The following is a 25571-nucleotide window of genomic DNA, read 5'->3' on the forward strand; positions in this document are numbered from 1 at the left end:
ACGCTTTGTCCCCTGCATTGGCAGGTGGGTTCTTAACCCCTGACCACCAGGGAAATCCTAAAATAAAATAAAAAAAAATTTTTTTAAAGAAAACTTTGGGACCTCCATGGTGGTCCAGTGGTTAAGACTCTACGCTCCCAAATGCACAGGCCACAATTAAAGATTTCACATTCTGTGACAAAGATCCTGCATGTGGCAACTAAGACCTGGCACAGCCAAGAAAATAAATATTTTACAAAAGAAGAAGAAGAAAGAAAATTTTCATGAGCTTCACTATAGGCCCTGGAGAAGGAAATGGCAACCCACTCCAGTATTCTTGCCTGGGAAATGCCATGGTCAGAGGAGCTTGGGGGCTACAGTCCACGGGGTCACAAAGAGTCAGACACGACTGAGTGACTAACACACGCTGTAGGCCCAGTGTTTAAATGAGAACAACAATAAAACAAACCAAATACCCAGGCCCAGAACACTCAACGCTCCCAGAAGCTACTCATTCTGAATCTACAAGTCTGTTTTCTGGTTTCCTTCACCAGCTACATTTGCTTAGCAGCCTTTATGATAGTCTACTTCACTGGAACTTTCTTTGAGCACTGATTTTTCAGGCCTGACTTCCATTCTAGAATGTCAGCTCCACAAAAGAGTGGGGTCTGTGTGGTTCCCCACAGTGTCCCTGGGGCTTGTAATGGAGCCTGGCACCCTTAGGTGCCAAGAAGCTGGTGGAGTGAATGATCTCCAGAGACATCTAGGCCCTGGGAAACTGTTCTGCCCCACTCAGGAAGAGCTGGCCATGGCCTTCCAGCCTCGGCTTCCTCTTTGCCACTAGCACCACGTGATAACAGGAAATGCAGTAGGCCAGATTCTTCAACAGCCAGCCCCAGCGAGATGAGATGCGGTGGCCTCTGCTGGGCCCAGAGGCCAGACCAACAGGAATTGTCACGTTGGGCGATTAATAAAATCAATCACAGTGAAAATGTTAGCTCTCCAGTCGTGCCTGACTCTGCAACCCCATGGACTGGAGCCCGCCAGGCTCCACTCTCTATGGGATTTCCCAGGCAAGAATGCTGGAGTGGGTTGCCATTTCCTTTGCCAGGGGATCTTCCTGACCCAAGGGTCAAACCCCCGTCTCCTGCATTGCAAGCAGACTCTTTACTATCTGAGCCACCAGGGAAGCCCAATAACAATAATAGTAATAAACCCAGTCATAACAATAAACTCTAATAATAGTTTGCATTTTCCCAGCCTGGATGCCAGTTGGGCCCAGGCCTGGGTGCTAAGAATTCTTTGAGCTCTCTCAGATTTTTTTAATGTTTATGTATTTAATTTAATTTATTTATTTGGCTGTGCCCAGTCTTAGTTGCCTCATGTGGTACCTAGTTCCTGAAAATGTTAGTTGCTCAATTGTGTCCCACTTTTTGTGACCCTATGGACTGTAGTCTGCCAGGCTACACTGTCCATGGGATTTCCCAGGCAAGAATACTGAAGTGGGTTGACATTTCCTCCTTCAGGGGATCTTCCCACCCAGGCAGGCAGACTCTTTACAGTCTGAGCCACTAGGGAAGCTCTGTGACCAGGGACCAACCACAGGCCCCCTGCATTGGGAGTTTGGGGTCTTAGCCACTGGACTGCCAAGGAAGTCCCTCAGGTTCTTTTAAAGTGAGACCAGCACACCACTTGACAGCTGGAGAGAAAAGAGGCCACGGACGCCACTGGCAAAGCTCACAGGCAGCCCCTCACGCCTGTGACCTCTTTGCTGAACTCCTACTTCACAGTGAGGGTCCAGCCCAAGCACAGAAGCTCTGGGTTACCCCCCAACTACTGGGGTTTGCCTAGAAGTGAGGGGGATTCCCAAACCAGGGACTTTCCAGGCTAAACTTGAGACAACTAGTCACCCTGCCCCAGTGGGTTTTTTTAGGAGGAAGCTAGAATGGGGGGATTCCCTAGACTCAGCAGTCTTCTGGAACCTTCCTAGAGCTCCCACCAAGCCTGGGAAAAGTCAAGGGCTGATAAATTAAAAACAAAAATCCCTTTGTGTCTTTTTGAATGGGAGGGTTCAGGGAACAGTCAACCTCCTCCCCCAAATAGCTTTGAGATGGATTTAGAATCCCTCTAAGGAAACTCCACACCCTTCTCTTGTGTGTGTGTGAATACACGGCCTCTTAAACCTTCCCCTGAGGAGCCACAGGCAAGTTCGTTTTGTGCTGGTTTCCAGAGGAAATGGGGCTTCCCTGGTGGCTCAGTAACAAAGAATCCACCTGCAATGCAGGAGATGTGGGAGCCGCGGGTCAGGAAGATCCCCTGGAGGGGGAAATGGCAACCCACTCCAGTTTTCTTGCCTGGGAAAATCCCAGGGGCAGAGGAGCCTGGTGGGCTACAGTCCATGGGGTCACAAAGAGTCAGACAGGACTGAGCATGCACCCAAACAAGCAAAGAATTTAAAACAGAGCCAGGTGCAGAGCAAGTGCTATTATCTTCTTTATTGCACAGTATTTCTTAGCGATCTTTCTTTTGCACTATGTGTAGATCTATTTGGTGGATTTTTACTCCTGTGCCACGCAGCTTGTGGGATCTTAGTTGTGGGTCATTGTTTTCACTTAGTTGCTGAGTCATGTCTGACTGTTTTTTTGACCCCATGGACTACAGCACACCAGGCTCCTCTGTCCATGGCATTTCCCAGGCAAGAATACTGGAGTACGTTTCCATTGATCAGGGATCACACCTGGCCCGTGGCAGTGAAAGTACTTCCTAACCACTGGATCTTAGTATGAAATATTTCAGGCATCCAAAAGTTCAGTTCAGTCGCTCAGTCATGTCTGACTCTTTGCGACCCCATGAACCCCAGCACGACAGGCCTCTCTGTCCATCACCAACTCCAGGAGTCCACCCAAACCCATGTCCATTGTGTCGATGACGCCATCCAACCATCTCATCCTCCATCGTCCCCTTCTCCTCCGGCCCTCAATCTTTCCCAGCATCAGATCAGATCAGATCAGATCAGTCGCTCAGTTGTGTCCGACTCTTTGTGACCCCATGAATCGCAGCACGCCAGGCCTCCCTGTCCATCACTAGCTCCCAGAGTTCACTGAGACTCACATCCATCGAGTCAGTGATGCCATCCAGCCATCTCATCCTCTGTTGTCCCCTTCTCCTCTTGCCCCCAATCCCTCCCAGCATCAGGGTCTTTTCAAATAAGTCAGCTCTCCGCATCAGGTGGCCAAAGTATTGGAGTTTCAGCTTCAACATCAGTCCCTCTAATGAACACCCAGACTAATCTCCTTTAGGATGGACTGGTTGGATCTCCTTGCAGTCCAAAGGACTCTCAAGAGTCTTCTCCAACACCACAGTTCAAAAGCATCAATTCTTCGGCACTCAGCTTTCTTTATAGTCCAACTCTCACATCCATACATGACTACTGGAAAAACCATAGCCTCGACTAGACAGACCTTTGTTGGCAAAGTAATGTCTCTGCTTTTTAATATGCTGTCTAGATTGGTCATAACTTTCCTTCCAAGGATCAAGTGTCTTTTAATTTCACGGCTGCAATCACCATCCACAGTGATTTTGGAGCCCAGAAAAATAAAGTCAGCAACTGTTTCCACTGCTTCCCCATCTATTTGCCATGAAGTGATGGGATCGGCTGCCATGATCTTAGTTTTCCGAATGTTGAGCTTTCAGTTCAATTCAGTCACTCAGTTATGTCCGACTCTTTGTGACCCCATGAATTGCAGCACGCCAGGCCTCCCTGTCCATCACCAACTCCCAGAGTTCACCCAAACTCATGTCCATTGAGTCGGTGATGCCATCCAGCCATCTCATCCTCTGTCATCCCCTTTTTCTCCTGCCCCCAATCCCTCCCAGCATCAGAGTCTTTTCCAATGAGTCAACACTTCGCATGAGATGGCCAAAGTACTGGAGTTTCAGCTTTAGCATCAGTCCTTCCAAAGAACACCCAGGACTGATCTCCTTTAGAATGGACTGGTTGGATCTCCTTGCAGTCCAAGGGACTCTCAAGAGTCTTCTCCAACACCACAGTTCAAAAGCATCAATTCTTTGGCACTGAGTTTTCTTCACAGTCCAACTCTCACATCCATATATGTCCACTGGAAAAACCACAGCCTTGACTAGATGGACCTTTGTTGGCAAAATAATGTCTCTGCTTTTGAATATGCTATCTAGGTTGGTCATAACTTTCTTTCCAAGGAGTAAGCATCTTTTAATTTCATGGCTGCAATCACCATCTGCCAACTTTTTTACTCTCCTCTTTCACTTTCATCAAGAGGCTCTTTAGTTCTTCTTCACTTTCTGCCATAAGGGTGGTATCATCTGCATATGTGGAGATAAAACCATCATCTAGGCACCAGATAGAAACAAACCCAGCGTCCATCAACAGATGAATGAACAAACAAAATGTAATACAGCCATACAATGGAATATATGCGACCCTTTGTATCTACGGGTTCTGAATCCTGGATTCCACCAACCATAGACGGAGAATAATCAAAAGAAAAGGAAAGGGTTTCCCAGGGAGCTCAGCGGTAAAGAATCCACCTGCCAATGCAAGAGACTCAGGTTCGAGCTCCTGTCCAGGAAGATCCCACATGCTGCTGAGCAATAAAGCCCGTGCGCCACAACTATTGAGCCTGTGCTCTAGAGCCTGGGACCCTCAACTACTGGCCCATGTGCTGCAATTATCAAAGCCCTTGTACCTAAAGCCCATTCTTTGCAACAGGAGAAGCCACCGCAATGAGAAGTCCGTGCACCACAACTACAGAAAAGCCCGAACAGCAATGAAGACCAAGCACAACCAAAAATAAATAAAAAATAAATACGTGAAATGTTTTTAAAGTTTAAAAAAAGAAAAGGAAAGGAAATTCCTGGGACTTCCCTAGTGGTCTAGTGGCTAAGACTCCACATTCCTAATGCAGGGGGCCCTAGTTCAATCCAGGTCAGGGAACTAGGTCCCTCATGCTGCAACTACAAATCCCACATGCCACAACCAAGACCAGACACAGCCAAATAAATAAATAAATATTTTTTAAAAAATCAGCAAGAAATGGTGTTGGTGAAATGGACAAAGGTGGTCAAAAGGTACAAACTTCCAGTTATAAAATAAATAAGTCCTGAGGATGTACTGTACAGTGTGATGATTAATAATACTGTATTGTATATTTGAAAGTTGCTACCCTGAATATTCCTTGGAAGGACTGATGCCTAAGCTGAAACTCCAATACTTTGGTCACCTGATGTGAAGAGCTGACTCACTGGAAAAGACCCTGATGCTGGGAAAGATTGAGGGCAAGAGGAGAAGTGGGCAACAGAGGATGAGGTTGTTGGATGGCATCACTGACTCAATGGACGTGAGTTTGAGCAAACTTCGGGAGATGGTGAAAGACAGGGAAGCCTGGCGTACTACAATCCATGGAGTCAAAAAGAATCAGACAGGACTGAGCTACCAAACAGCAACAAGAAGAAGATGGAAGATCTTAAAAGTTCTCATCACAAGAAAAAAAATGTGTATCTCTGTATGGTGATGGATGTGAACTGGATTTATAGTGGTGATCACTTCACAAGGTATACAGACATCAAATCCTTATGTTGTTCCTGAAACTAACAGAAATGTTCTGTATCGATTATATCTCAATTTTCTAAAACTTAAAAAAAAAATTGTGTTCAATCCACTCAGGTCAAAAAAGAAAACAGCATCAAGACCATGGGGGGTTCTCGGAGTTCCACTCTCCATTTTCATTCCTGGAGGGAAGTGGATGTTTCTCCTTCCACCCTCTAAAGCAATGAGGAAGGGTTGCTTTTCATTTCATCAGTACATACCTCTTGAGCACCTACTGTATGCTCGGCCCAGTTCTACGTCCTGGGAACAGAGTAGAGAGTAAATAAAATTCCCTGCACTTTTAGGTGGGACAACAGCCAAGAATGAAGATAAACAAGTAAAAATATATAGCGTAGCAGATGGTGACATGGTACACAAAAAGCAGAGCAAGGAAGGAGACGATGCCATTGGAGATCTGGGGGTTCTAGATCCATCTTTCTGATCTGGGGGAGCTGCAGTGGAGCCACATGGATGTCAGGGCAGGGTGTACCAGGCAGGGGGAAGAGCTGAGGCCAAGGTCTGGAGGAGACGCTGTCCTTGGACTTGATGTAATTCCTATCTATCTGTTGGGCGCCCTAGCTTGCTTGTTCATTGGAGTTCCTGTTCATGAGTTTCGTCCATCTAGGTGTGAATCACTCTCTTTAGTTTCACTGCTCTATCATGCAGGTTGTACACACTGTGTGTGTAAGTGCATGCGCTCAGTCCTGTCCAACTCTTTTGTGACCCCATGAACTGTAGCCCACTAGGCTCCTCTGTCCATGGAATTTTCCAGGCCAGAATACTGGAGTGGGTTGCCATTTCCTCCTCCAGGGGATGTTCCCGACCCAGGGATCCAACCCTCGTCTCCGGCATTGGCAGGGGGATTCTTTACCACTGAGCCACTAGGGAAGCCCCATTATACACTTTAATATGCCATGGACAGTTGTGTGGGTTCCAATTTTGTGTTTCCAATGGCTCCAGGAAACAAGCTGATCCTGCTCTTCTTTTCCTTTCAATGTTTTTTAAAAATTATTTTAGATAATTATTTTTAAATAAGTAATTCATTCACAAGTTTCTAAATCAAAAAGGCACAAAATGGGTTTGAGGACAAGTCCCCACTCTGCTTCCAGGCTCCTGACATCCAACTCATTACTGAATTCAAAACTTGCTTATAAAAGGTTTAGTGGTTCCTCAAAAATGATTAACATGTGATCCAGCAATTGCACTTCTGGGTGTATATACAAAGAAAGCAGGAACTCAGAAAGATATTTGTACATCCATTTTTTTAATTAATTTTTTTTTTTTTTACTTTACAGTATTGTATTGGTTTTGCTATACGTTGACATGAATCTGCCATGTTTTTTTTTTTTTTTAATATTTGTTTGACTGTGTCAGGGTCTCAGTTGTGGCATGGGGGACCTAGTTCCCTGGCCAGGGATTGAACCCAGGGCCCCTGTATTGGAAACTCAGAGTCTCAATCCCTGTACCACCAGGGAAGTCCCTGCACATCCAGAGTTCATAGCAGCATTATTCACAGTAGCCAAGAAGTGGACTCAACCCAAGTGTCCATCAGTGGATGAATGGATGGACATACTGTGATATATTCTACAATGGAATATTATAAAGCCTTTTTAAAAAGAGAGAGAGAGAGACCTTCTGACACACAGTCCTCCATGGATGAATCTTGAAAACTCTATGCTGAGTGAAATAAGCCAGGCACAAAATTACAGATATTTCAGGAGTAGGGAGTTAAATGTTTAATGGGTACAGAATTTCTCATACTTAGCACCACTGAACTGTACCCCATCAAAGTAGTTAAAATGAGGATTTCCCTGTTGGTCCAGTGGTTGAGACTCTTTGCTCCCACTGCAGGGGCTGCAGGTTCCATCCTTGAGTAGGAAACTAAGATCTCTCATGCCGAGTGGCGTGGCCAAAAAAAAGATTAACAAACTCGCTTCAGCAGCATGTATACTAAAATTGGAAGGATAGAGAGAAGATTAGCCTGGCCCCTGCACAAAGATGATATGCAAATGCCTGAATCATTCCATGTTAAAAAAAAAAAAAGAAAGAAAAAAAAGATAGAGAGATGAGCCTAGTGGATTCAAGGTAATCACAAAAGTCCTTAGGGGCTGCCCTGTGGCTCAGTGGCAAATAACCTGCCTGCCAATGCAGGAGACATGGGTTCGATCCCTGATCCAAGGTGATTCCCACATACTGTGAAGCAACTAAGCCCATGCACGACAACTACTGAGCTTGCGCTCTAGAGCCCAGGAGCCACAACTACTGAGCCCATGTGCTACAGCTACTGAAGCCTGTGTGACTAGAGCCTGCGCTCCACAAAAAGAGATACCCGGGCACCACAACTGGAGAGTAGCCCCCACTTGCCACAACTAGAAAAAAGCCTCACAGCAACGAAGACCCAGCACAACCAAAAATAAATAAGTAAATAAAAATTAAAAGTGTACATATGTATTTTTAAAAAAAGGTCTTACAAGTGAAAGAGGAAAGCAGAAAAAGAGGTCAGAATGACATGATGTCATCTTTGTCATTTTTTTGGGGGTAGGAATTTGTTTACTTGGTTGCACTGGGTCTTAGCTGCAGCATATGAGATCTTTACTTGTGGCATGTGGGATCTAGTTCCCTGACCAGGAATTGAACCTGAGCCCCTCTGCATTGGTAGTTCGGAGCCTTAGCCACTGGACAGCCAGGGAAGTCCCCATCTTTGCCATCTTTGAAGATGGAAGGAGGTGGCCGTGAGCCAAGGAATGGAGGCAGCCCCTAGAAGTTGGAAACAGAGGAAATGGATCCTACCCAGAACATCCAGAAGGATCACAGCCTTACTAGTGCCTAGATTTCAGCACGAAGAGACCCATGTCAGATTTCTGACCTGTGCAAGTGTAAGGTAATCTGTTTGTGATGAAGCCACTAAATGTGGTGATTTGTTACAGCAGCTCCAGAAAATGAATCCGCTGTTGGTCCTCCTATCCCACTCACATCATTACACTTAAAAAAAAAAAATATATATATATATATTTTTTTAGTTGCACTGGGTTTTCGTTGTTGCGTGTGGACTTTCCCTATTTGTGGCGATCCAGGGCTACTCTTCCGTTGCAGCGGGTGGGCTTCTCATTGCAGTAGCTTCTGTTGCAGAGCACGGGCCCTAGCCGCAAGGGCTCAGTAGTTGTGGCGCACAGGCTTAGTTGCTCCTCGGCTTGTGGGATATTCCTGAATCAGGAATTGAACTGGTGACCCTTGCATTGGCAAGCAGATTCTTATCCACTGTTGTTGTTTAGTCGCTAAGTCATGTCTGATTCTTTGTGACCTCATGGAATGTAGCCCGCCAGGCTCCTCTGTCCATGAGATTTCCCAGGCAAGAATACTGGAGTGGGTTGCCATTTCTTTCTCCAGGGGATCTTCCTGACCCAGGGGTTGAACCCAGGTCTTCTGCTTGGCAGGCGAATTCTTTATCACTGAGCCACCTGGGAAGCCTTCTTATCCACTGTACCACCAGGGAAGTCCCCATCATTACATTTTGTTTAGTGAAACATTTTGGGTGGGATTCTGTTTGCCGCTAAGACTCAGCCAATCCTGCTCCTGGGAGCTTACTCTTTAGGTAGGATGCCTGCCCTTGTGAGCAATGCTGCAGGAGGGAATTTCTCTCAGCGTTGCTTGTAAAAGCAGACCAACAAACCTGCAAGCGTTAATTCAAAAAAACCGTTGGTGAAATAAATGCTGAGATGACACAGGCTATCAGAGTAGAAAGAATGAGGAAGTGCTGATGGACTGATAAGAAAAGATCTGCGGGGTCACAGGGTTCAATGAAAAAAGGAAGATGCGTCACTGACTGCACTGTGTTATGCTTTGTGTAGAAAGAACGGAAGGGATAAGATTACATTTGATCTTACAAAGAGAAACCCTGGAAGAAGTCACAAGACACCAGAGACAGTGGGTTCCCGTGGTTGGGGGCAGGGAACTGGATTTTTTTGGGTTTTGTTTTTGCCTTGACCTGTGGCATGTGGGATCTTTTTTGTGTGTGTGTGGCTGTGCTGGGTCTTTGTTGCTGTGTGGGCTTTTCTCTAGTTGCAGCAAGCAAGGGGCTACTCTCTAGTTGCATTGCCTGGGCTTCTCACTGCAGTGGCTTCTCTTGCCGCAGAGTACAGGCTCTAGGTGTACTGGCTTCGGTAGTTCAGCACATGGCTCAGTAGTTGCAGTTCCTGGGTTCTCGAGCACAGGCCCAATAGTTGTGGTGCATTGGCTTAGTTGCTCCACGTCGTGCCCAGTCAATCTTCCTGGATCAGGGTTTGAACCCTTGTCTCCTGCATTAGCAGGCATTCTTTACCACTGAGCCACAAAGGAAATGGGCCATGTGGGATCTTAGTTCCCCAACCAGAGATGGGACCTACACCCCTTGCGGTGTAGGCCCGGAGTCTTAACCACTGGACTGCCAGGGAAGACCCTTTACTGTGTATCTCAATATCATTTGATGTTTTAAACGTTAAACAGTGCTAGGGTGAGGTACATGTGGCATGAAAGCAAAGAGGTCACCAACTCAGTAATCAAGATAAATATTTTAATGTAATATTTTCCAAAAACACCATTAATGTGAAAAAAAATCCATGATGAACAAAATATTGAAATTTTAAGTCAAGGATCAGTAACAGCAGTGCTGAGTTGTACTGGACGCCGAGGTGAAAGGAAATACCAGAAATACAGATTCTACCTCTGAAAGTTTTCATGGTAAAGAATTAAAAAGCTCACAATTTTGAATTGATCTCAGATAAACGAGGTTTAGGAGGGTCTCCCCAATCCTCTGATCTGCCATTTTTAAATACTTTTAAAATCTTTATTTTTCAGCCATGTATGTGGCGTATGGGATTTTAGCTCCCTGACCAGGGATTGAATCCACCCCATCCCCCACCCCACCTGGAAGAACAGAGTCCTAACCATTGGACCACCAGGGAAGTCTGCCATTTCAATCTGTATGAAAAGCATCGGGCAACACCACTTGTTTGCAGTTCACTACTGCCCTCTGGTGGCAATCACCTTGGGCACAAAGGCATTCACTGAGGGCCAGAATCTGTGAGGGTGGCTGGGATCATCTTAGGACCAAGACTCAGTTTGTGTCCGGGTGGTGCTCACAGCATAAAGGAGACAGCAATACACAGGTTGGCAAAGCCAGGCAGGTGAAGAAGCAACACGGCTGGATGTGAGGGATGACTCAGAAGGTGAGTCAAGGAAGCTTCCAGGAGGGACCAGAGCTCTGGTCAGACTGAGAAGCACCAGCCAGGTGGTGATGTCCCCCAGAAGGGGCGGGTAGTGGGCTTCAACTGGATTCTCAATTACTTCAGGTCTTAAAAACTGTGTCCTTGTTTATGATATTATTCTTTAAGTCTTTCCTGGGGCCCAAATATTACTTTGTAGAGGAAGACTGCAGGGAAGGGTGTTCAGGGTGTGGGACAGGGACATGCCGGGGCCCAGATCTTGAGCATGAGTACCAGGTGCTATGTGCACCTGCTCATCTCACTCATTCCTCATCACAGCCCTGGGAAGAAGGCACGAACATTTCTATCACTATACAGAGATGAATGCTGAGGCTGATTAAGCTGCCCAAGGCCACACTGATGGAGAAGCTTAAAGTGCTCAAGGAGCAGAGAGGAGGGAGTTGGTGAGAGGGGCAGTGGGAGACCACGAGGTGATGAGGGCAGGGAGGGGACCAGGCAGATGGTACAGGGCCCCATGAGCTGCAAGAACTTAGGCTTCTACTCTGGGGCAGGATGTGCTGGGACTCTCATGTTCACAGGCGCTCCCTGCCTGTTGGGGTCCAGTGAGGGTGGAGGAGACAGGAGGCTGGGGACAGGAGTCCAGGCTAGAGGTGACGGGTCCTGGACCAGGGTGGAGAGTGAAGGGCAGTGGACAGACTCAAGATCAATCTTGGAGGCAGTGCTGGCCCCGTGGAAGGTAAGACACAGTGGAGGGTGATGCTCCCAAATGGATGGTGGGAGGGGCTTAGGAGAATGGGAGGAGCCAAAGACTTCATGGGGGTGGGGTGAGAGCTCTGATCCAAAGATGACCTCAGGAAGGGTTCCAGGTGATGGGAGAGCCTGGAGTGTGGATGGGGGACACAGCCCATTTGCTGGAGGGCAAAGCCAGGAGTGTCACAGGCCCAACTGCCAACACTCACAGGTCCCTTCCCACCCCCAAGAGAAGAGCTGTGCCCACAGCCCTCGTGACACCCCACAGAGCATCTGAAATCCTTTATTGGAAGATAATTGCTGTTTACTATATAGAAGACTTGACGCGGGCGAACAGTGAAAACAGCCCACAGTGACTGGAGCAGGCCCCTTGGCTGGGGACCCACCCCCACCCCATGGACCAACCTGGCAACCTCTGCCCCTCCCTGGATCCCCGGGCCTTTGGCTTAATGCTGATGGGGGGCTGCAGGCAGTGAAGCCCCTTTGACTCAAAGCAAAGACTTGGATGAGGGCTTGGGGAGAGGGGGGAGGTGGAAGGGGCGTGGGAGGGCCCCTCCGGGCTAGGTTGGGGAGCAGCAAAAGCGGAGGAAACCTGGACCTGGGGAGATGGCATCTATTTTTGTTTTCTGAAAAGGGGCGCACAGCGGCCTGCGGCGGCCAGGTCAGGTCACACGCTGACATCCTTCTCGTCGCCTGACTTGGAGGTGGCTTCCAGCAAGGGGTCCCCAGTACCCGCCTCCTCCCCCTCCTTGGCCTCGCTGGACTTGGAGTTGGGGACCCAGAGGCCTGAGTCGATGCAGCGCTGCATGTGGTACTTCGCATCCTGTGGGGAGAAGGGTGGGTGGGTGAGGCTGGGCTGCCATCTGCTGGTGGCACCCCTGTCCCCTGCACATCCCCAAGCCCACTTTCTGCTCTTTCTACATCAGAGCTGTCTGGGAGGAGGGTAAACTGTAATCTATGTCTGTAATCTGTGCTATCCAACATGGCAGCTATCAGACGTGGGTGCCTACTGAGAACTTCGAATGTGATTGGTGCAAGGCAAGGACAGAGCTTGAATTTTTATTTTATTTTTTTAAAATACATTTATTTGGCTGAGCTGAGTCTTAGTTGTGGCATGTGGGATCCAGTTCCCTCACCAGGGATCTAACTTGGGCTCCCTGCACTGGGAGCGTGGAGTCTTAGCCACTGGACTACCAGAGAAGTCCCTGAATTTTACTTAACTTTAATTCAAATTTAACTTCCGAGGTGGAACTAGTGGTAAAGAAGTGAAGTGAAAGCTGCTCAGTCATGTGTAACTCTTTGCGATCTCCAGGACTATATAGTCCATGGAATTCTCCAGGCCAGAATACTGGAGTGGATAGCCGTTCCCTTCTCCAGGGGATCTTCCCAACCCAGGGATGGAACCCAGGTCTCCTGCATTGCAGGCAGATTGGCAGATTCTTTACTGTCTGAGCCACCTGGGAATCCGAGTGGTAAAGAACCTGCCTGCCAATGCAGAAGACATAAAGACACACGGTTCAATTCACAGGTCGGAAAGATCCCCTGGAGGAGGAAATGGCAACCCACTCCAGTATTCTTCCCTGGAGAATCCCATGAACAGAGGAGCTTGACAGGCTACATGGGGTCACAGAGTCAGACATGACTGAAGCAACTTAGCACAAACAACTCAAATTTTAAGTGCAAGTCTAGAACAAGGATCAGTAAACTTTTTAAAAAAAAATAAAAAGCCAGACAACAGATATTTTTGGCTTGCAGGCCCTGTGGTCCCTGTCAAAACCTCTCATTCCATCACACCTCAATTTTATGGCTGCAGCACAAAATCAACTATAGACAAGATGAAAATAAACCAGCCTGGCTGCTGCGGTTCCAACAAAATTTTATTTACACACAGGCAGTGAACCTTTGAGCCAGACTCTCTGAAGACCCTTGGTCTACATGCTTATCCCCATAGAAGCTTCTAGAAACCCTGAGCTGGTCTAGAGACTAGATCCGTTTTATAGATGAGGGAATCAGTGTGGCCAACCAGTGAGCCAAGCAGCAGGAAGGGGCTTAAACAGAGATTTATTAAAACTCAGGGTACTTATCTACCAGTGCTGTTACTGCTCCAAAGAGCTGAGGTTCACCAGCGCCAACCACGTACTTGGCCCTCCCCACAGATTTTGTGAGTTAATATGTTTTTGAGAGATACTGGTTTGATGGGGTAACTGAGACTGTGGAGCGGGCCTCTCTGAGTTGCTGGCAAAGGTGGAGTCAGCTGGGTGCGCTCACAAACAGCCCACAGGGACAGGGACGCTCAATCTAGATGCTGGGCACATAGCAGCTGCTCAATAAAAGTGAGACAGCATGGGGCATGAAGCCTGGCTGTCTTGTGTGCCAGCCACAAGGTGACAAAACCTCCCTGGCTCTTTTGAGAAGCCAGGAGGGACACTGCCAGCAGCAACGTGGTCAGCAGGGCTGGAGGAGGTGGGGGAGACACATTGCCTGACCAGGTGGGCTTGGGTGTGTGGTTACTCACCGTGGGGTCCATCTTGCTGATGGCATCTTGGAGCATCTGCACATCCTTCGCGTCAAAGCACTTCTGAAGTTCCTGTCGGTGCAGGGGGTGGGGTCAGGGCCTAGGTCCCAGGGATCCCACTGACAGCCCACCTGCCACCTGCCAGGGTCTGGGGAGCCTCACCTCAGGAAGGGACTCGTAGACCTCGACGGGGTCCAGGCCGCCGGGGCCAAGCCGCTTCTTGCGCTCCTCTTCCTCGTATTCCTTCATAGCCTTCTCAATGCGCAGCTTGGCACGGCCCCGCACGCGGTCTTTGAAAGCCTCCAGTTCGTCATTGAAGCCCTCCATGTACTGGCGGTCGGCAGTCTGCAGGGGAGGGAGGGTGTTCACCAGGGGAGACTGGGGAGCCCAGGACCCTCCCAATGCAGGTACTCAGGGATGCCCCAGGGCTCCCCACAGCTGGTCCTGAACTAAATCACGGGTACTCTGGGGCTCAGGCCTCTCCTCTGCTCTGTCTAGCCTCCTCCGTCTTCTCTGAGCTAAACCTTATGCCCCTGTGCTTACAAGCATCTGACTGAATGTCCGCTTATACTGCAGACTTGTGACACCCACCTCCTCCACGTCTTCCTGTGGAGTCTCGAAGGCACCTCAAGCTCAACACAGCTACCCTCGATCATCCTCAGGTCTGCCCTGAATCTCCCCTAGCTCTGCTCTTCCGGTGTTCAGGTAAGAAACCCACAGGTGCCCATGACTCCGGCTCTCACCTAGGTTGGGACTTTCAGCACGTCCTGCCAGCTCGGCTTTCCAAATCTCCACTGGAGCCACCCACTACCCAGCTCCTCTACGGACTAATCCTCTGCTGATGGATGAGATTCTGATCACAGGGGCTTGAGTCCGAGTGGATCCGCATCTGCCTCCCCCAGTGGACCGCAGGCTGGATCCCTGAGGAGGACCACCTCCCTACCTTGATCTTGGTGAAGAACTGCCGGAAGCAGGCCCGGGGGTCCACCTTGAGGCTCTTGGCCAGCTCCAGGATGAACTGCATGACGATGGTCTGGTGAGCCACCTGCTCCATGAGGGCGCATTTCTGCAAAGGGAGGACAGCGTTACCGAGTGGCGGGCTCCTGTCCCCAGCCATTGTGTGAAAACACAACTTGCACTTAGACCTTATCCGTGGCTTACTTGGACGCTAGTCTTAATATTTAACTTCAATGTAAAATTAATGCCCTTTTCCTCCTAAGAGATAATGGTATGGCTTCCTATACTAGACTCCAGACAGTGTTTAAAAATGCATTCTTTTTCCCTTCATGCCTACTGCAATGTTCTGAACAAACATGAATGATAAAAATAGAATTTAAAAAATAAGAGAAAAAAAAAAGGCAAAGCCTTTTGGGCCCTCCCCACCCCCCACTCGGCAGTGTCTGCACGCACCTCCTCCACCTCTAGGTCAATGCACCAGATGACCAGGTAGTTGGCTGTCTCCTCACACACCAGGTGGACGTTGTCTGACAGGTACTTCTGGCTGTCGTCCCAGCGGCGCAACATGCCTGCCAGAAGGCGATGGCGAGGTGCTCCAAGGGCCTCCCGGAGGCAGAGGGCCGGCCCTCTCTCATGCGCACCACCCACCTGGAGCCCACGCCTGGGCCCAACTCACCGAAGTGTTTGATCTGTTTCTCATACTTTTCCACGAAAGTTTTGTGTTTCTGCTCCCTCACCTCTTCAGACTCCTCCTCCGCCTGCTCAGGCTTGGTGTTGACCATGCTCTGTGGTGAGGCGAGAAGGGGAGTGGGCTGGGGCAAGGCTGCGGCAGCGGGGCGCCTCGAACGTGGCCGGGCCGGCCGCGGCCGCAACGCCCATCCCATCCACAGCGGAGGCGATGACGGCGCCGTGCACATCAGTGTGGCGTGGGCGTGGCAGGCGTGGCCTCGGACTGGGGCCTTCGAGCAGATCAGAGGGAGGGGTACTGGTGGGGTGCCTCACCGGCGGGGCCCCCCACCTGCTCCCTTCCCCTCCGGCACTACCCCCCTTTCCGCCAGCATCCGTCCATTCTAGATCTGCGCAGTGCTCCCTGCCCCCACCCACTGCCCGTCACGCCCAGGCCCCGCCCACCTTGCTGAAGCCATCCTTGCTGAGCGTGTCCACGTTCCAGGGCATGCTCTTCTCCTTCTTGCGCATCTCCTCCAGCTTTTGCTCCCAGCTCCGCTCCTCCTTGCGCAGCTGCTGCGCCTCAGCCTGCAGCCGCTCCAGCTCGGCCTTGCCGCCCTCTCCCTCGGCCACCTCCAGCTCCTTCAGCTTCCGCTGGCACTCGGCCACCTTGCGCTTGCACTCGCGGCAGCCCCTGTCCAGCTCCTCCTTCTCTTTCTGGAACTGCTCCATGCGCTCCACCCGGGCCTGAGGGTTGGGCACTGCCCGTCACTCTGGGGAACAGCCTGGCCCTGTCCCCGGCCCCAGGCTCTCCACAGTTGGCACCTGGGATGACCCCAGAGAAGGTCCACACCAACCTCCATGCACTGGATTCCAGGCTCCTGCTCTCACTCCTAAGGTAGGCCTGAGCTAGGGCGGGTCCCTTCTCTGCACAGGAGCTTCTATGGCTGCCGTCCCCAGCGGTCCAGTGAATAAGAATTCGCCTTCCAATGCAGGGGAAAGTGGTTTGATCCCTGGTTGGGGAACTAAGATCCCACATGCCTTGGGGCAACTAAGCCGACAGGTCACAACTAAAGAGCCTGTGTACTGCAATACACAGGATCAAAGATCTTGTGGCATAAAGATCTTGCATGCCACAACTAAGACTCAATGCAGCCAAGTATATAAATAAATGTTTTTAAAAATAAGAACCTTCTATGACTCCTACCTCATTCAGAGCAAAAGCCTAAGTCCTCCCCAGAGCCCATAAAGCCAAGCACAACAGTCTCCTCCACAGCCTCATCTCCTCCTGCTCCGCCCCTCCCTCCAGCCACAATGGCTGCCTCACCTTTTCCCAACTCACTTCAAGCCTCAGGGCCTTTGCACTGCCTGTGTGTTCCCTTGGCCTGGAATGTTCTCTCTTTAGATCTACCTCACCTCCCCAAACCCTGCATCCTCATCATCTTCAAATGCCTCTTACAGGGAATTCCCTGGTGGTCCAGTGATTAGGGCTCTGAGGCTCCACTGCTGGGGACCAGGGTTCAATCCCTGGATGGGGAACTGAGATCCTGCAAGTCATGCAACGCACTCAAAAAAAAGGTCCCTTCCAGATGAGGCCTTCCTTGATGCTGCTGAGGATCACAATCGCCCCCTATTCTGCTCTGCCTGATCTTCCTCCTCAGCACTTGTCATCTGACAATATTCTGTGACAGTTCTCTCTCCTGTTTTGGGTGCTGTCCACCTCCAAGGAGACGGGCTCCACAAAGGTGGGGATCTGATCACTCTTGTGACTCTAGACCCAGGAACCTGGTGCACAGCAGGGACTTAAGACTTGTTGGATGTAATAATCACACGCTGGAAGAAGGCCTCCCCTCTCCCCAGGGTCTCAGGCTCCCCTCCTGCCTGGAGCACCCTCGGTAACACTCAAGCACCCTACCCTGGCCACATGGCCCTCCAGCCACTGCTGTCTTGGTGTCTTACAGGCACCACCAGGTCTGTGCCCAAGACTGAACTCCCCACCTGAGCTCCCCCAAACCTATTTTTCTGCTGTATCCTCCCTCAGGGAAGACCCTCGCCCCTGCCTCCTGCCCCCAGCTGAGGCCTGCTGTGAGTCATTCCCTCCCTCTCTGCCACCAAATCACCACGAGTTTCCTTTCCAGTCGTTCCTCTAATGTGCTCCACCCCATGTGCTGCATCTGGATCCGCAGGGCCTACACAGCTGTCTCCAGGCCAACATGCCTCTGAAGCCCAGTGTGGTACCCACCAAACTCCTGTATACCCCCATCCTAGACGCTGCTCCCCAGAACTCTTCTGCTGCACCCCAAGCTGAGTGGCGGCACGTCATCTCAGCTTCCCCATCCAGACCCCTCACTGGGTCACGGGGCTCTGTCACTGTCCACCCCTGCCCCAGCTCCCCATCACCTCCCCCAGCTCCCCGCAATGTCTGCTCAACCCAGAGCCATGGCCTGAACACTGAGAGGTGCCACAGCTTTCCATCACCTGCCCCTGGTTCCCTGCACTGTCTGCTCAACCCAGAGCCACACACTGGACCCTGAGAGATGCCATCCCCATCCCCCCCATCCAGGCTCAGAAGCTGCCAGAGTCCTGGAAACGCATCCATCTGACCACAGCCCTCCCTGTTCAGAGGGGACCCCAAATTCCTGCCCCAAGCTGTCCAAATGGCACTAATGTTCCTTGAGGGGCTGGGTTTCAGACCAACGCCGGCCCTTGTGGCTCCCCAAATGGACCGGCTCTCTCCTGCCTCTTAGCCTCTGCACATGCTATTCCTCGCTGCTGGAACTCCCCTCGCTCCATCTGATTTGTCCGCAAGTCTCAGCTTCAACAAAGCCTTCCCCAAGTGCGAGACTCCTAGGGTCATTGAGCCCCAAAGGCCCCTCGGTGATCATCAGGTGACATGATGAGATGCTGGTGGAAAGCCTTGAGACCCCAGACCCAGGGTCATACCCCACGGCCACCACATAATGGCTGGGAGTCTCTGGGCCAATTCCCAAACCTCAGTTTCCTTATCTGTCAGAGGCAGACAACAGCACCAACCTCACGAGCTCGCACTGGAAGACACGAAAGAGGCTGTACAGGCCAGAGCCCTGCTGGACGCGCAGTCAGCCCAATTACCACACTGGCTGCTGTCATCACTGTCTGTCCAACAGGACAGTCTCCCTTTCTGGGGCTCAAACAAGAAAGTGCACTTCAATATCTAGCACATGCCTGGTAACTGGGAGCAGTTGCTACTGCATCAGAGCACCTAGCTCCACACCTACTGGCAATGTGACCTTAGCAAGGTCGCTTACACCTCCCCCTGCCTTGGTGTCCCCCTCTTTGAAACGGGTGTGCTAAATTGCTTCAGTTGTGTCCGACTTCTTGTGACCCTATGGACTGCAGCCCGCCAGGCTCCTCCGAATTGCCATTTCCTTCTCCAGCGGATCTTCCCGAACCAGGGATCGAACCCACGACTCTGGTGTCTCCTGCACTGGCAGGCAGGTTCTTTACCACCAGCGCCACCTGGGAAGCCCTATGAAATGGGGCCTCACAGGGTTGTTGTGAGGATTAAACGAGTTACCTCAAGGAAACCGCTTGCAACATACTGTCCTCACCATCGTCATGGCCACGGTCACCAGAATGGTTGCTAACCTACTTCTGTGCTTTACCCGAGCTCATATCTCCAGGCTCCAGCACAAGGCCAGGCACATGTGGGTGAGAACCGGGAGACCCGAGCCCTTCTCTCACACCCCACTGGACTGACATGGCCAATCACGAGCCTCACTTTTCCCATTTGGTTAAGGGGTGGACAAGACCCTTAAGGCCTTGCAGCCGCTGCTGCCTCCCTTTCTTCACGATAGGCCCATGTCTTTCTGAAACCTTCCCCCGCCTTGAAAGGGGCTATTGGCATCACCGCTGGCCTCAGGGGACAGCAGGAACCTACCACACCGCTGGTATCTGCTGGGTGGCCATCAAAATCCCCCGGCATCCTCTGAGCAGTCGCCAGGGAGGCCAAAGCTAAATAAAGGCCTCCTGGAGCTGCTCTGCTAGGGGTGGCAGCCTGCCCAACCTGGGCTTTACACCTCCGGGAGAGGCTGTGTCAGGCTGGGCAGGGCAGAAACCTCAGTGGCGAGATGGGGCCACAGGTGTCCCTGTTTCCTGCCTTACACAGAAAGGGGGGACCCGAGGCTCACAGAACCTGGATGCCGCCCGGCTCACTGGAAGAAGCCAAGAGAAACCAGGATTGGCAGCTGTTTCTGGGCAAGGGAGCCAGGGAGCTAGAACTGGGAAGACTCACTTGTCCCCTTCTGGAGCCTTGGGATTATTTTTTTTTTTTTTTACCATGAACATGAATTATCCAAGCAATGATGACGACAGGAGCTAAAGTTTCCACAAAGCTTATTACGTTCCAGTGCTGTCCCGCAAGCAGTACACACGTTAAATTCATAAGGCGGCTCTCACAGCAAGCCTGTTGGGTAGGCACTATTAAGACTGCCAGCTGGGGAAACTGAGGCACACAGCGATCAAAACTCACTTCGGGGGACTTCCCTGGTGGTCCAGTGGCTGAGACTCTGTGCTCTCAATGCAAGGGGCCCCAGTTCGATCTCCGGTCAGGGAACTATTAATAGATTCCACATGCTGCAACTAAAGACCCAGCACATTGTAACTAAGACCCTGTGTGGTCAAATTAATTAAAAAAACAAAATAAAATAAAACACCTCACTGGATCACAGCAAGTCAGTGATACTCAGAAGGAGCAGGATATGAACCCAGTCGGGCAGGCCTGTGCTCACAAGGGTACCAGGCCACCTTTTGGCTAACCCCTCTTCCACTCTTAGTATTGCTTACTCTTTCCTCCCAGGCCCTGAGCCAAGTTCTTTCCAGATCTAATCTCATTTCATTTTCACGATAGTCTCATGGAGGCAGGGGGCTCGCTCCCCCAAAGCAGTGATGGTCCTGTGGCAGGGCTGGAGCCCAGGCTGCCGGTCACTGGCAGCGGAACCTCATGCTGGAGACACCAGGCTCCCTGCCTCCACTCATCTCCACAACAGCCCTGGGTCCTCAGCGGTTGGACAGGAAAAGGTTTTGCGCCAGGAGGGAGTCGGGCGTGGTGAGAGGACGCTGTATGGGAGCGGGCATGGCCTCCCAAACCAGCAGGACCAAACCTGGTGATAGAGATCAACTACGTGACCAGAATAGGTGTTCCCAAGAATAGGCTTTAGAGCTTTGCGGAGAGCTTCAATATTTCATCATAAAATGTCACATGTGGCAAGAGAGAAATGCTAGAACTTTCTTTTTCCACTCCAGTGGCTTGCCCACCAGGTACACTAGCCAGGTGAAAGGGTTAGTCACTCAATCGTATCCGACTCTTTGCAACCCCATGGACTGTAGTCTGCCAGGCTTCTCTGTCCATGGGATTCTCCAGGCAAGAATACTGGAGTGGTCACTGTTCACTACTCCAGGGGATCTTCCCCACCCAGAGATTGAACCTGGGTCTCCTGCATTGCAGGCAGATTCTTTACCATCTGAGCCACCAGGGAAGCCCTAGCCAGGAGGCTGCTGCTTTAAGAAATGGGTTGGACCCAGAACCGGGACTAGATGAAGGCACGGTTACTGTGTCTCAGCAGGATGAGGAAGGGCGCTTCTAGGAGTTTCTGGATAAACAACTGCGAACTGATACATGGGAAGATAAAATGAGGCCTTCCTAACCGGAAGGTTCTAGGAGGTATATGCCATAAGCGTGAGAGCAGAGCAGCCCCTGGAATGTGGGGGTAAGAGCTCTGAGTTGGTGGAGCAAGAAGTTAGCACACAAGGTCTCAGGAGAGTCATTCTGTTGGCCTGTGAGCACAGCTGGGCGGGGGGCGGGGGGTGGGGGAGGTTTGCAGGCTGTCGAAAGAACATACAGACTTGGGATTCTGGGGGTCTGTATTTGGGGGAAAATAGATAAAAGAAGGGGCAGTGAATCTGGAATCAGGATGGGAGGGTTCCTTGTAACAGCAGGGTCATTGTGGGTATTTAAGAACACACCAAGTTTGGGTCAGAAGGGAGATGGGGTGGATTTGGGTCCTGGACTTGGGTTTGAATGAGGCATCCTGAAGCTGGCAAAGGTTCCCACTGAAGTCTGTCTCGGGGGTGGGCGGGGACTGGGTGTGAGGTACCAAGGAGGGGCAGGGGTTCTGGCTGGGCAGGAAGCCACGTGGGTTGGGTTTCCTGATGTAATGGGAAATTGGGTCTAACAGTACTGAAGGCTGAAGGAGAGCCTCCGGAATTGGAGGCTCCATCAGGGTGGAGGTGGTGGTTCATTCTGAACAGGACCCAGGTTTCAAAATTCCAGGCCTAGATGAGACTGAGGGCCCTGGGGGGAGGGGGTGCCAATCTTTGTTCTAGGGGAGGGGTCTTGGGTGTGGGTTGGAGTCCCAAGCCAGGAATAGAAATCTCAGGGAAGACAGAATTGTTTCATTCAGAGGAGTAAGACTTCTGGATCTGAACCATAAGGATCCAGAAAAGCAGGTCGCAGAATAGACAAACTATCGGGAACTCTAGGGTTTTTGAGGGCTTCCAGACGGGGCCAGTGGTAAAGAACCTGTCTGCGAATGTAGGAGACATAAAAGACGCGGGTTCGATCCCTGGATTGAGAAGATCCCCTGGAGAAGGAAATGGCAACCGACTCCAGTATTCTTGCCTGGAGAATCCCACGGACAGAGAAGCCTGGCGGGTTACAGTCCATGGGGTCACAAAGAGTTGGACACGACTGAAGCGACTGAGCACAGGGGTAAGGAGGGGCCATGGAACAGCCAAGATCTTAACTGGGTACCCGACTAGGTTCAGGATCCAGATTCTGAGGTAGAAATCTGGGTGTAAGTGGAAGATCCCAAGCAGGATTGGGAGGCACGTCAAAAGCTTATCTTGGCAGTCTAAATTCTAAAAAGATGCCGTACAGGTCAACCTGGAGTTTCAAGAAGAAACTAGAAAGGGGGCGCCGGCATCGCGGGTAAGGAACTCAGGGGTCCCGGCAATTCTATGGCCCCGGAATTGAATCGAGGAACCCTGGGCTATTCGGAAAGTCCAGGCTGTAGGGGGCAATCCCAGGTATTAATGGCTGGGCCCCCCCGGCAGTATCAGGGGTCAGAACTCTGAAGCGGAGTCCCGGGAGTGGGGGAAGGGGCTGGGCGCGCGCGCTCTACCTGGTGCCGCCAGCGGAAGAGGCTAGCGGTGTCGATGTTGGGGTGCGTCTCGTCTTCATCGTCAGACACCTCGATGTGGTCCCACACGCTGTAGTCCACCATCTTGCCTCGGGGCCCAGCCCTCCAGGGCTCTGGTAGCTGTAGCGGCGGCGGCGGCGGCGGCAGCACTGAGACTCAGCCCGCGGAGCCCCGCCCCTTCCGCTTCCGCCCGGGCGCGCACGCCCCGCCCGCGCGTGACGTCACATCCTTAGTAACCTCAGCAGCGGCACTGGTGACCAAGTTCTTAAAGAGCCCTGCGCACGTGTTTCGGCTCTCGGGAGTCCGTTGAGACCTCATCCCATCGGGCTTCCGGCCTCCACTAGGCCCCTCCTGGGGGTTTACTGGTGGGTTCGCCAACCTCGAGCCCCCCTCATCTCCCGCTACCCCACGGTGGGCGTTTACGGCAGCCCTGGGAAAGGGGGCAGTTGGCAAGACTGAGAAAGAGGATTGTCCTCTTAGCCACGCCACAGTGACGTCAGCCTGAGCCCACTGCTGGGGCTCGGCCTCGGCGAAAGACCTCGCTCCCGTCTTTTGTGAAGAGGGACTTTGTGCTGGAGATGGTGCCTGATGGGAAAGGACCTTCCCAGTCCAAGGGGTACAAGGCCCTGCTCTGGGAGGGTCTAAGTGAAGGAAGGTTGTGGCCCTGCCCTCGAGGAGCCTAGATGGGGGCGATGTGGCCCTGCCTTGAGAACTGGTGTTTCCCTGGCTCGGACCACAGCTTCCCCTCTCGCCTCCCCCATCTTCTGCCACTCCTTAGCCGGGATTGGCGCATACACGCCCCCTCTGGAATCACCCGACCGCACTTAACGGGCCTCGGGAGCCTATCCACGGCGGTTCCCCATGCCTCCGCTGGGTGTCGCTAGTGTCTAACTAGCGGCCAGTGCTGGTGCCCCGCGCCAGGTGGGGGAGGGGTGGAAAAGCTTGGAAGTGCGCACGCAGGGGGTCTTTCTCCGTCGAGGTACTCTGGGACTCCTCGCAGTCCCTCCCTCTTTCGTCTGGGATCCCCTTCCTCGTCCCGGACTCTAAGAACTCCATTACATTGAGCTTGGGCGACCGCAGCCACACATTTTCTTATATCCCTACCCCCGCTTTGATACTGGGATAAAAGGCTGCGTTGCAGCCTAGGGCCAGGATTATCTCAGATTAAAGGGCGCAGGGCGGAGGACAGGGAGAATGGGAGGAGATTCAGCCACTTGAGTGAAGGGCGCCTATTCCAGATTCCCCCCAACCAAGCAGGCCTTTGTGGGGGCGCTGGAGAGAAAGGAGTAAAGGTCTTTAAATGGGTGGGGTGTGGGGGATTCCCCGGCCCCGGGAAGGGGTGGGGCCATCCGGACAAAAGCGCCCGCCCGCTGCCGCCCCTCCCCCTCACGGTCCATTCAAACCCGCGAGTAGGCGGGGGAGGGCGGGGGAGTCCCCCTTTCCTCCTCCTCTTCCAACCCTGGCAGTTCAGCATCACAGCGGCCGTCAAGGCCCGGGTACGCGCGCGCACGGACCTACATCCCAGCTGGGCTCCCGATCTCACACATACACACACACACACACACACACACACACACCCGGCAAACAAAGGGGCTGGACACCCCGGTCCCCTCCCGCCCCCCAGGTCGGAGAGGGCGGGGCATCCCCTCCCCAGCCCCCCTGCAAGGTAAGCTTTGGACTACGACTGCGGCCGGGAGGGGGACCTGGCGCCCGGGAGGGAGGGGCTCCGGGCGGGGAGGGGGGAATTCCATCGCCCCCCAAGAAAGTCAGGGCCCCCCACGTAGCCGGTTGAGGGCTGCAGGCTGGCCTCCAGGCTGAGGGTGTATAGGGAGGACCCCGAATCGGGATTCCCGTGTAGGCTCGGGGAGGGGGGGAGCGGGGGGGGGGGTGTCTCTACCTAGCTTCGGAGACTGGAGCTGCCTGGCCCCAACGAATCAGGGTGCCAGGAGCCCCAGCTCCCAGAATTGGGGACAGGGCGCCGGAAGCTCCCCCATCAGCTCCAGGCTTTTACTAATCTCCTACCAACACAGCATCTCCACTCCTGGGGACTGAGACAGAGACCCCTGAGTTGCTTCGCACTGTCCCTCGCCCTCCCAACCATCCACCTCCCATCAGCGCATCTCCAGCTGGATGTGTGGTATCTCTCGGGTGGGGGTGGGGGGCTGGGAATGCTCCTCTGGGCTCCCAAGCTTCCTCTGCTGCATCTCACAGCCACACACTGCTTAGCTGCGGTTGTGGGACTGGGCAAACGGCTTTGCCTTCCTGAGCCTCAATTTCCTCATCTGCAAAGTGGGTAATGACTCACCCAGGATTAGGGGAGGTCTTGTTTTCGAGTCCGCATTAGTCCGTCATTTATTTTCAAGCTCACTCCACACGTATTTCCCAAGTGCCTACTGTATGTCAGGGCCCTGTGGCTGGGTGGTCAGACTACAGCAACCAAAGAGACAAGCTGGGTCCCGGCTTGGCTGACCCTGGAGACTGCTGAGGGAGCAAGATCAATATGTGAACAGAGAAACCCCTCAGTGATTTTAGACTGTGAAGACTAAAATTCCATGAGGCATGGAGAGTGATTTCAGGGGAGGGTGTCCAAGATTCAATGAGATTTTATGGTTTGTATCTGCCTTCATCATTCACTTTCTGCTCCACGGGGGCAGGGCCGGTCTAGAAGAGTACCTGGTACACAATAGGTGCATAATAAATGT

The 25571-nt window shown here is 51.9% G+C and overlaps 1 protein-coding gene and 1 non-coding gene across 2 annotated transcripts; one reads left to right on the plus strand and one right to left on the minus strand.

Annotated features, from left to right (window-relative positions):
• Window positions 1–7532: 7532 nt before the first annotated feature.
• LOC138988665 (U6 spliceosomal RNA) lies at window positions 7533–7635 on the plus strand. Its single transcript, XR_011464937.1, has one exon. It is a non-coding gene; the product is annotated as a U6 spliceosomal RNA (small nuclear RNA).
• Window positions 7636–10137: 2502 nt separating this feature from the next.
• On the minus strand, window positions 10138–23039 carry CDC37 (cell division cycle 37, HSP90 cochaperone). Its single transcript, XM_005902912.3, has 8 exons — window positions 22852–23039; window positions 16157–16438; window positions 15702–15810; window positions 15479–15594; window positions 15012–15134; window positions 14231–14413; window positions 14069–14140; window positions 10138–12376 (listed from the first exon to the last, which is right to left on the minus strand). Exons 1-8 carry the CDS (start codon window positions 22951–22953, stop codon window positions 12221–12223), a joined length of 1143 nt encoding a protein of 380 aa, XP_005902974.1. The 5' UTR covers window positions 22954–23039; the 3' UTR covers window positions 10138–12220.
• Between the last annotated feature and the right edge of the window lie 2532 nt (window positions 23040–25571).

Source organism: Bos mutus, chromosome 7 (assembly GCF_027580195.1).
Source record: "Bos mutus isolate GX-2022 chromosome 7, NWIPB_WYAK_1.1, whole genome shotgun sequence".
NCBI lineage: Eukaryota > Metazoa > Chordata > Mammalia > Artiodactyla > Bovidae > Bos > Bos mutus.

Coding starts and splice junctions, on each gene's coding strand:
- CDC37 (XM_005902912.3), bottom strand. CDS start 22,953: ATGGTGGACTACAGCGTGTGGGACCACATCGAGGTGTCTGACGATGAA. Junction 14,414..15,011: donor AGTTCTTCACCAAGATCAAG/GTAGGGAGGTGG, acceptor CCTCCCCTGCAG/ACTGCCGACCGCCAGTACAT. Junction 12,377..14,068: donor TCAGCAAGATGGACCCCACG/GTGAGTAACCAC, acceptor TTCTCCCCACAG/GATGCGAAGTACCACATGCA.